At 42.0% G+C, this 12034-nt stretch overlaps 1 protein-coding gene across 8 annotated transcripts in view; it reads right to left on the bottom strand.

The window, feature by feature from the left end:
• RAPGEF2 (Rap guanine nucleotide exchange factor 2) overlaps positions 1 to 12034 on the bottom strand; it is a 246466-nt gene that overhangs the window by 91015 nt on the left and 143417 nt on the right. Inside the window, exon 1 of one of the 8 annotated variants that reach the window (XM_027116840.1) lies at positions 1013 to 1849. The exons of the other annotated variants lie outside the window; for them this stretch is intronic. Within the exon in view, the coding sequence (XP_026972641.1) occupies positions 1013 to 1072 (60 nt within the window). The 5' untranslated portion in view covers positions 1073 to 1849. Of the gene's footprint in view, positions 1 to 1012; positions 1850 to 12034 lie in introns of those variants that run through there. 8 annotated transcript variants of the gene reach the window in all.

Genomic DNA, 12034 nt, shown 5'->3' with positions numbered 1-12034 from the left:
AACAAAACCAAATTAGATCCATAAACCGAGGCACCTAAATATTCTAATTCATGTCCTTCTGTCTATACATTTTCAAAGCCTCAGCGATTTATCTCCATTTTCAAAGTTTAACATCTCAATCTTTTTAGCATACATAAAAGATAATTCCTGTACCCTAACAGAGTACTTGCTAGAGGCCAGAATATAAAAATAGGCATTTAAAAATACTTTAATTACTATATAAGCTGCCTAAATATATGCATTTTCATTTGGGACATTTAAATATATATATGAGACACACACATATGAATTAGTGTGATGGCAGAAAACTTCCAACATGGTGGTATAAAGGCAGCAAAGTGAGAATTCACATTCCTAGAACAGGAGGCTCGGACTTGGTATTAACCATAGAAAAGTGTTTCTCACAAACAGCAGTAGCTGCCTATGGGATTTCAGCGTGACAAATGCAGAGCTGACTCATGGGATCAATTATAAAGAAGCAATACTTGTGGCATGAAACAAACAAAAAAATTCTGTGTTCTCATCACCTGTTAATTCCTGTGAAGAAGTCCGATGAGTCCCACTGATGGTTTTATTACCAAATCAATAACCGAAGCTCTCCTCCCTCCTTCAAGCCTACATGTGAATTCCGTACCACAGACGCCTGTGCCCAATAACCTTTTCATGATCTCTCATTAAATTCAACGATACACATATTTTTACGAGACTATTCAAGTGCTGAGTTAAAGCTGAACTGCCAAGTTTTAATCTCTGATTATAAAAATCAGCCGTCCGGTGTGTCACAATGTTTGTGATCTTGCTTTAAATGGACTGCTGGTCTTGTTGAAAAAAATGGTTAAATCACAACAGAATGGGAAGAACAAGCCAGCTGTAACTTACCCTCCCTCCTCCAAGCAGACTCTCAGACCCTCTAGAAAACATGCCTCCCCTGAAGAGACACAGCGATCATCCCCATTTTAAAGCCGTTCCCTATGACGCAAGGTGGAAGCACAGCGGCATTTGAGGTACTTACTGAGTGTTTCTCCTGCTGGCCCATAACTCCATGGTTAGCTGGGATTGCTAGTGGTTTCATAATGAAGAAACATATGCTGGACTGAACTTACACATCATGTACCAGTCTCTCATGGATGCCAAGTCACCCTTGACAGCACTGAATTAAAGGAAAAACGAAGAAGAAAGAAAGAAAAAAAAGAGGAGGAGAGCCAGCTGCAGCTTCAAGTCTCACTACCGGTGAGCTGAAAACCCTCATACTTGTGGACCAGAAAAGGGATCCGCACGACCCTGCCGGTCTCCATTTTTATAACGCTGAAACTCTAGCCATCTCCGGCTACGACGAGACTGAGGAAACCTTATCCAGCTCTCAGTCCTCCCGGAGAACAAGATCATTTCTGAGACCGAAGAACGAGAGGCAAAAGAAAAGGGGGAAAAAAAAAAAGCTAAAATGGCTGACTGCACACAGACTCCCCTCCAAAAGGCTTCCCAGAGAATGATCTCCGTCAGGGTGGTGGAGGAACCGGTCTTCAGCACTCAGCCAAGCATTGTTAATACTCTTGTCTCATTTGCAATCACACATACGGACCCCTTCGACCAAGGAAGAAAGGAGAAAGAGAAAGAAAGAAAGAACCAGGGCAGAGCGTGTGAATCGGGACCTCCTCCCTGGCTGCCAGTGATGCTGACGGAGCGGTGACCAGTCATCTCTGTCCCACTCCACTAACCAAGTTTGCACAATTAATCTCGGCGGCATGACACTGATGGACATTTGATCTAATGATGTCTGTCCCTTACACTCAACACAAGCATGACTGCCAGCAAGAGAGTCACTAACAGAAACACGGCACATGCACACACACAATCTTGAGAAGCACGAGTCTGAATGCAATACACCAATATAATTACATTATTGTGCTTACTTTGGAGGACCATGGCTGCAGGCAGTTGGCATAGCAACGCACAAGGAAAGCCATTTCCTGGGTAGAGAGAAAGCTTCCTTTTCTAAATAAAAAATTCCTCTTAGGAAACAGGCGGCATTGCTGCTTCCTGCAGAAAGCAAGACACTGGAGTCTGTCTCTTAACCTGCAAGGCTCACACTCAATGCAGTTCTAGTGATGTAAGTGGATTTCTCTCTCGCCCTCCCTCTCCCTATATACACTGAAATATTCAGCTCAAACGGTACACACATTCCTTAAGGCTCGCCCCCTCCTCTACTTAACCATTTCACTCATTAAGGTAGCAATGGACAATTCAGATAAAGTAACGAGCTCTTGCCTGTATTTTATCAGCGGCTGTAGGTTAAGCAAGTCTCAGAGGGATGGAATCCATTGATTGCTGACTCCAAATAATATCTCTGAAGACAGGGTGGGAGAGCAGAGCAAGGACTCACTTGAACAGCTTTGAACTAAAATATGATTTTTCACCAAGGGGAAGAAACAGGGTTGGCTGTGACCTCGTCCCCACCCTCGAATATCACCGTGCTGTAGGAAACAAGTACCCACCAGAAATTCACAAAATGCAAGCTTTGTATAAATTTAGAAGGTGTGATTTTTCACAAACACCCATACACACACTCGGGCACACACACACAGCACCTTGCAAATTATATCAAAATAAACCCACTCGGGTTTTTTTTTTATAAAAACCAAATCAAACTTCTTTTAGAGGTAGAAAGTTGAAATTTAATAAGGTTGTGTAATTCTACCACACTGAATTCCACCCGGGTTAGTAGGTTATTGGAAAAGACAGCATTACTGTTGACATTTTAGCTTGGAAGCCCTGGTCCGGTTCTCATGGTCGCATCTATCTATAAACGGTATCCACGATCGAAAACAGCGATGGAAAATCTAGCTACTTGAGTACCTGACTTCGGAGCTGCCCGTACCCGCTGCTCCCTAAGCTGGCTCCCACACCACCTATTCTCTTTCCTCTCCCTGCACACCTGAAGGCAGCCAGGCCCTCCACTTCTCGATCTGGCATCCTTCTACCCCAGCATGCCCCTTCCACAGACTTCTTATATCATCCACTCAACCTCTCGCCCACAACTAGAGGTTCTCCACTTTCTTTTTTTTTTTTTGCGGTACGCGGGCCTCTCACTGTTGTGGCCTCTCCCGTTGCGGAGCACAGGCTCCGGACGCGCAGGCTCAGCGGCCATGGCTCACGGGGCCAGCCGCTCCGCGGCACGTGGGATCCTCCCAGACCGGGGCACGAACCCGCGTCCCCTGCATCGGTAGGCGGACTCCCAACCACTGCGCCACCAGGGAAGCCCTCCACTTTTTAATATGTTCAGGTCTCTCCCGTCTCAGAAACAAAACCAAAACCGGAAACCTTGCCAGGATCCTACATTCTCCCGTGGCCACTGTCTGACCTCTTCCCCACTTCACACCCAAACCTCTGAGGAATCACCTACTTTGGTTCCGTCACTCCCTCACCGCACCGCCCTCTCAAATGAAGGACCACCACGGTTCTGTTATAATGCCTGAGACGTCGACCAGTCACCCTTAACACCCTTGTCCACATCCGATCCGTCACAGTGTCCCACTAATTACGTCTCTACCTTCCCTACAATTCAGATTTCTCTCCATCTCCGCTGCTGCCACCCCACTCCAATCATTATTTTTTGCCGCGAAAACTGCAAAAGTCTCCTTACTGAACTGTCTGGATTCAGTTCTAACCTCGTCCACTCAACCCATTTGACAGACTGCCTCTGAGATCTCTGAAAAACTAAAATCTGGTCATGTCATCTGAATGCACTGAGCCCCCATTTCCAACCCAGACACACGCATGGCTTCCCACTGCTCTCAGCGCACAGACTACAACTCTTGTGGTATCTGCAAGACCTGCGTGTCTTCAAGACTCACCCCACACTCAGACCCTCAGGTAACCTCAGCGGCTCTTGCTTCCTTGAAGGGGCAAGAGGACCTTTTCACGTGTTATTTCTTCTGCCTTGAACTCGCCCTCACCCTCCCTTTCCTGATCGCTCCTACGCCACCCCTCAAAACCCACTGGTGAAATGCCCTCAAAACTACCATCATGTTGTATATCACTCTCCTGTCATGCCGTGAGTTCATGCTTAATCACGAACTTATGTGCAATTAGTGTTTGCTTTTCCCCTGCTACACACCCCTCTCCTTGACGGCTGACACCATGCTTGCCTGCGTGCCACTAGACTTGCAGTGCATAGCACGCTACGTGCTGTATACAATCAACACTTTTTGAATGAATGAAACCCCCAGTGACTGGGAATGGACATTAGCAAGACCATATTTGATCCTGTAAACCAGTCCCTAACAAAAAAAGTCCCAGATATTTTTCTATAACAAATGAATTATTTAAAAGTAAACAGTGCTGTTCTTTGACAAAGGGAAAAAGCAATATAATAGAGCAAAGAGAGTCTCTTCAACAAATGGTGCTGGAACAAATGGACATCCACACGCAAAAAGCATCACATCACCTAGAAACAGGCCTTACGCCACCCACAAAAATTAACTCAAAATGGATCACAGACCTAAATGTAAAACGCAAAACTGCAGAACTCCTACAAGATACTAAGAGGAAACGTAGACAACCTTGAGTATGGTGATGCCTTTTTAGATACAACACCAAACATGATGCGTGAAAGAAATAATGGGTAAGTTGGATTCACTAAAATTAAAAACTTCTGCTCTGGGGCTTCCCTGGTGGCGCAGCGGTTGAGAGTCCGCCTGCCGATGCAGGGGACCCGGGTTCGTGCCCCGGCCCGGGAAGGTCCCACATGCCGCGGAGCGGCTGGGCCCGTGAGCCATGGCCGCTGAGCCTGCGCTCCGCAACGGGAGAGGCCACAACTGTGAGAGGCCCGCGTACCGAAAAAAAAAAAAAAAGGTAAAAGCTAGAAGCAACTCAAGCGTCCATCTATGAATGAATGCATAAACAAAATGTGGTATATACATATCAATACGATGGGATATTCGGTCTTAAAAAGGAACAAGATTCTCTAACGAGCTACAACAGGGACACGCCTTGAAGACACTGTGCTAAAGTGAAATGGTTCAGTCACAGAAAGACAAACCCTGTACGACTACACTTGTATCAACTTCACAGACAGAAAGGAGAACGGTGGTGGCCAGGGGCTGGGAGAAATGAGGAGTCATGTTTAATGGGTATGGAGTTTCTCCTGGGAAGACGAAAATGTTCCGGAGATGGATGGTGGCAATGGCTGCATAATGAGGTGAATGTACTTAATGCCACTGAACTGGACCCTTAAAAATGGTTAAAATGATCAATTTAAATGTTATGTGTGTTTTACTACACACGCAAATAGAGCCAATGGCAACTCAAGAACTAAGTGATCAAGCGGCACAACTTTCACCCATCCAGCCCATGCCCCACAGGCCCACGCGACGGAAACCTGTCTCCAAGGTGAAGTCAGGTCACCTCCATGCTGATGGCGGCCGACCTTTTCGGGGAAGATTTTGCGTTGCTTGTCTTTGCAGAAAAACCTGTCACCTCTCTGGAGGAGGAAACTATCCTCATCGGGGACCCTGAGAGATGAGGTCAGAGTCGCACATCCTCAGGCACTGATGCTCTTCTGTGCTGAGACTGGTGAGATTTCTCTCCCAACCTGGCTCCACGCCTACAACCTACACATTTCAAAACTCATGACTGCAGTACTGAAATTTTACTATCCCTACTACCTTGTACAATGAAATACAATTATACCAGGTTATGATATGCCAAACATAAAATACGAACTGAAGATTTAAGAGAATCCCATATTACAGATTTTACACAAATAAGAAAAAAATCACCCTTAGGCTGATTTTGGTTCTATTTACCCTATTCCTTAACCATCTAGATTCAGCAAATAGCATTAAATAGACCCAGCTAGAAAAAGGACCACGTAACAGCCTTCTGCCTAAGAACTTCTAGTGACTTCTAAATTATCAGCAACAGTGACCCAAAGGATAGATGATAACACAATTCAAGACATTACTTAAGCCTTTCCATGCTAAATTTAAACCCATCATATTCATTTATACTTTTTTCCACCCAAAGTATGCCCTTTTTAATTACTATGAAATTGAGAAAAATGGTCTGTTCTTCTCAGTAATTATCAACCACATTTAGGATTAATATGTGTTTATTTATGTAGAGCATCTATAGTGTTTATCCACAGATCTCCAAGTGCTTTGCAAACATTTAATTAAGCCTGGTCAGCACCCAAGGAAGCAGTAAAATAATGGATTCGTCCTTTCCCAGAAAAATTAAGTGTATGAGATTATAGAGTTAGTAGTTTGGAAGAGCACAAAATAGAACTCCAGGTTCTCATATAATTTACTTTATCCACTATACGTATGCTGATTGCTTTCCCTCTTCTCCCTTCCCCAGAGGAAAAACTACAGAGGTTGGAGAAAATCTCTTGGAGAGGCAGGAAGAATTTATTCTTCAATATCTGGAAACATAAAATTTTACAAATTTGAACCCGAATGTTTTATTGTTCATCAAAGAAATGACATTTTAAAGTGCTATTTTCTACACAACCACACCAAACCCATTGAGCACCAAGCCAACGCAAAACTGTGCAAGGTACGGTCAGAAGCTTCACTTCTCTTTTCCTAAACCCAAAGCATCCCATTAGTATTACGATTTCTTTCTAAACAAAACAAAAAACAAAACAAAACAGAAGTTGATTATCTGACAAATTCTTCACACTGTAATTCATCCCTACATTTCACATAATCTGTTTCATCCTCGGGTGAACTTCAGACAGGTCCCCCCCCACATCCTCCTCACAGAGGAAATCGGGGCTAGAATTTTTATTTTTTCTACTCTGACCAATAAAAAGGTACTTCAGGTTCTTTATTTAAAATAATTTAATTACACAATAAAATGAGAGACACCAACACTGTGCCTGATACGTAATAACTGTTGAATACACATCTGAGTTTAATTTAAATGAAGACTTTAGAAATACGAGGAACCATTACTTGAATTAGCACCTAGAAAGATCGAATTGTGAGTCCAAAAAAGATCACCCAGACATACTCTAAAGATATATTCAAAGAAATCTTTAGGCTATGTCTTTAATTAAAAAAACCTGTCTGACAACAAACTGCTTATGTTGCACCTGACTCATAACTGGAGAACTAATGTAACCTGTCTATAATAAATATGCCCACTATTTACATGGGCCACGTTAGAAGAGAACGATTAAAAGATGGCATGAAATGGGGAGTTCCCTGGCGGCCCAGCGGTTAGGACTTAGCGCTTTCACCGTCATGGCCCAGGTTCAATCCTTGGTCACGCCCCCCCCCCCCCCCGCCAAAATAAAGATGGCACGAAATAGAGACATGCAGAAAAACAAAGAAAAATAAAGAAGGCTGTAAGCGAGTAAGAAATTCCAACATACAGAACGGGGCTTTTCAAAATGCACAGACTTTAACAGCTGATTTCACAAAGCTTACCTCATTCCCAAGAACCTGTTTTAATGAGACCAGACTTCACCTCAAAATGCTCAGCCTCAGAGGGGAAGTCCTTGTACACTGGTTGCCAATCATTTCACCGCTTTGTCTAAGGACGAGGCCTGAAAGTGGGCTCCTGACTTCAGTATTTCATAGAGTACCACTCCAAATATAAATAGCAATTACTGGGCTTCCCTGGTGGCACAGTGGTTGGGAGTGCGCCTGCCGATGCAGGGGACATGGGTTCGTGCCCCGGTCCAGGAAGATCCCACATGCCGCGGAGCGGCTGGGCCCGTGAGCCATGGCTGCTGAGCCTGCGCGTCCGGAGCCTGTGCTCCGCAACGGGAGAGACCACAGCGGTGAGAGGCCCGCGTACTGCAAACAAAAAAGCAATTACTATCTTTATTACTAATTTGGCATGTAACCTATTCCCTTATGATTAATATGTTTGCACGAGCACAGTAGTTAATTATCACTCTTATTTTTATTTAACAAAAAGAGAAATACTGACCACAAACTGGAATGTAAATTAGCTGAAAGCAGGGACCATACAACATTTCATCTCATATTGTCAAGGATAAAATGTTTTGTCTCTCGTACTTAACACACAGTAATTGCTCAAAGAATAAATGCATAAGTAATTCCACTTACACATTTTCAAGAGTAACCTGTGAAGTAGTATAACACCAGCTTTATTTTAAGCTGAGGAAGCAGACATAGGATAGTTGTGCAACCATGAAAGATGTCCAATTTGCTTACTGACAAAATGAGGTGTTTTAAATAACGTGACAGGTGAAGAGTAGATGAAAACCAGCAAATCTAAATTTAACAGTGTACCGTGTGTACCACCAAAGTGTCACTCTTACAAGTACAGGAGAGGGAAGATCAGGCTGGAGGAACAATTCGTAGCGTGGGGGGGTGGGGGTGGGAGGTGGGAGGGGCTATCTGTAAAAGGGAGCTGGCCCAAAGCTCCAAGGTGACTGAAAACCCTAATAAAATCTCAGGTTACATTAGCAGACACATAAGGCCCAGAGGGAGGGGGACAGGAAGCTCTCCTATAGCCTACAGCCTGCATGTGGTTTACAGCAACCCATTCTAGACATCATGACTTAGGACAGATAATGAGTAACTGTAATGTTCAAACAGCAGAAGATCAAGATGATAAGGTGTTCAGAAAAGTTATAAGAAGTTAGGAATGTGTAACCTAGAGAAGAGGCTGAACCGAGCAGGGTCTCATTAAATATCTGAAGCACACTTACATGGAAATGGAACACGAATATTCATTTGTGCTGCTTTAAGAGATACCCAGAACCACAGACTGAGATACAGAGAGGCAGATTTCACTAAACATACGGGAAGTTTCTTAATAATTAGGCCTTTCCTACAAGCAACAATAACTGCTATGATTTACAAAACCCTTTCTTTGTACCAGGCGGTAGGGTACAATTTTGACACACGTTACGTATGGACTGTCTCACAAATATCAGTGCTAAGTGTAACTAAAAATCTTAAAGCAGAGGATGAACGTCAGTGATTACATAGAAAAAAATAAATTTTATTAAGTGGTTTGACTGGCAGATTCCTACAATCCTTTTACGTTCTTAAAGTTATCTTAACTATATGGCTGGTCCCAAACGTTAGCTAGTAGCAAGATGGGGGTAGAGGGGTAATATTTCCATTCAGATGGTCTATCTTGGGATAAGATTTCCTGGTGGTAACTATTCTTTATTCTGAAATCTTTATCTTCCTACTTTGGCAGCCAGAGAGGAAATATTAAAATGCCCTTACTTTTTAAAAATTATAGTGATAATTGGACAATAGTTTAGAGGTTTTCTTTTTAACATCGCTTACTCTGCAAATTAAATGCTGTCAAACTTAGAAAAAAAGGTTAAGTAAAAGGTGTTTTTCTTAATGGTAGCAATAATTTGAATTATTAAAAGTCCTACATAACTACATCATCAGTTTTACAGAAGGTTTATAAACCCCGATATTATTTGATATACATTTTCAATATTCTTAAATACTACCAGAACACTTCCAATATTTTCTGGTGCAGAAGTTAGTAATTTTGTGGCGGTGTTTTTTTTTTTTTAATTAATTTATTTATTTTTGGCTGTGTTGGGTGTTTGTTTCCGTGCAAGGGCTTTCTCTAGTTGCGGTGAGCAGGGGCCACTCTTCATCACGGTGCGCGGGCCTCTCACTGTCGCGGCCTCTCTTGTTGCGGAGCACAGGCTCCAGACGCGCGGGCTCAATAGTTGTGGTGCACAGGCTTAGTTGCTCCGCGGCATGTGGGATCTTCCCAGACCAGGAGCTCAAACCCGTGTCCCCTGCACTGGCAGGCAGATTCTCAACCACTGCGCCACCAGGGAAGCCCACTGTGGCGGTGTGTTTTTACCTCTAAAAATGATGACTACCTTTAGACAACCGTAAGTTGTTTTAGTTCGTTAAAAAGTCATACTTACAAAAGATCTTCTGGCAAGATTTGGCTTGTTACTTATAATATTAGTGGACCTAACTTTTAAAATACACTAATTACATAGTTATGCTCTGTTGTGAAATAGTACTGATGGCCAGTGAAAACCCATTTCTGTATTGGAATGAAGCTAGAAAGGTTATTTAAATGGGGGGGGGGAATGCTGTGCTTTATTGATGAGGGATGCATGGTTCGAGAGGGGAAAACACCCAGTTGCAACAAAAAAGACTGATGAATCAACCAAAGCCTACTAGAATGGACATTCTGTGCTCTGGCCTCTTTCCTTTAAAGGTATTTAAATTGTAGGCATTTAAAGTGGGTGAATTATATGATATATATTATATTTCTTTTAGATCAAATTTAAAGTTTAAGTAACATAAAAGCAATATATGTTAAATTCATTTTTAAAAATAAATAATGTTCTGTATCAGGGACAGAGAAGACCTATGTCTTTATTTGATTCTGTGACCATGAACATCGAACATTACTTGACACCTTTGACCTTAGGAGGCTTATCTCCTAACAGTGGAGATGCCATCACCAAACATTCAACGCTGCAGAAAAGTCTGATTGACGAAATACACGAAAAAGCACGCTGACGACTGGTATATGTCATAAGGATGCAATAAGGGTTGATTTTATTCCTTCCAAGATATTCTAAAAATTCAGCTGCACTCAAGGTTTGGGCAACCCATTAATTAATGTTGTATTGATGTGTTAATGCAGGTGGATCTGTGATGCCTCTCCTAGAAATGTTAACTAATGCTAATTCTGGGAGTTTGATCGACACCAGCATGGAACCAGGACACTGCTGAGGACCTACCGTAACAGCAATACACACTGTGCAAAAGGTATACAAAGGCATACGTGATACTGTCTGCTTCCAAAGACTCTCCTGACTCTTCAGGAATTTAATTTTAACAAGCATATTTTCATTTTTTAAATCTGAGGTTTTCAAATAAATATGTATAAATTTTCATAATGGTTCAATAATCTTCACTCTAAACGAAAATAACAGTATTTATAAGCAGCAGCATTCATCAGTGGACTTCACGACCAGGAATAGAACTGTGACTGCCCATCTGATGTAATTAAATATACTCCAGACAGGAAATGCTTCCAAGTAAATTTGCCTGGAAAATAATTAAATATAGAAGAGACTGTCTCAATATAGAAAATATTTTAGATGCCACAGAAATTTTTTAAATGTTCCCTTAGAGAAGAAGCCAGCCTCCCACCATGACCACATGAGTTTAAGATGACAATATTCAATCTTCCTTCTCATAAATAAATGAATAAACAAACAAAGCCCAAACCACCCATCTAATTTCTCCCTCTCCTTAAAAGCTCTGAAAAGGCAAACAGAGTATTTCACCCTATTCATATTTTAGTTGCGCTTTGAAATGGTCAATTACTACCATGCTGGTATTTTTAAAGGACAAGACCAGAATATTTCACTGTATGTCTCAGACAACTATAATTGTTAGAACTGCTCACAACTGGCCAGATGAATCACAATCACGGAAGATTATACCTCCTGATTGTGCCATAAAGTAGCAGTTCACTGTATTAACACACAACCATAAATCTATAATGAAACACTAAACAGAATAAGTAGCATTCACTCATTCATTCTACACTTAACCCCCAAGACAAAGTGAGACAGGACAGGAATACAAGAAATCAGGTATGACCTTCAGAAATCATCCTGGTTAGTTCAATAGTGTGGTGGACATAAGCAAAATGTACTGTGCATCACATGAAATGGTTACTAAAAGGCTGCCTTGGAGCAAATGTATAATAAAACCTATTTTTCTTGATGGCTTGTATTTTATAGGTAATGCTTTTTCAAGGAGGTGAAGCCAAAAAAAAAAAAAATCTGTTGGGCCGAAATTTTACAACCTACCATTCAATTCAGTGGACTTTTTAAAAACAAAAACCAAAACTAATAATGCCATTTGCAGCAACATGGATGCAACCAGAGATTATCATACTAAGTGAATTAAGTCAGAAAAAGACAAATACCATATGATATCTCTTATATGTGGCATCTAAAATATACCACAAACGAACCTATCTACGAAACAGAAACAGAATCAGGGACACAGAGAACAGACTGGTGGTTGCCAAG

Source organism: Aethalodelphis obliquidens, unplaced genomic scaffold (assembly GCF_003676395.1).
Source record: "Aethalodelphis obliquidens isolate GAN/ISIS:26980383/991018 unplaced genomic scaffold, ASM367639v1 scaffold17, whole genome shotgun sequence".
NCBI lineage: Eukaryota > Metazoa > Chordata > Mammalia > Artiodactyla > Delphinidae > Aethalodelphis > Aethalodelphis obliquidens.
Note: the sequence above shows the minus strand (reverse complement) of the source record. Positions and strands in the feature narration are given on the sequence as shown.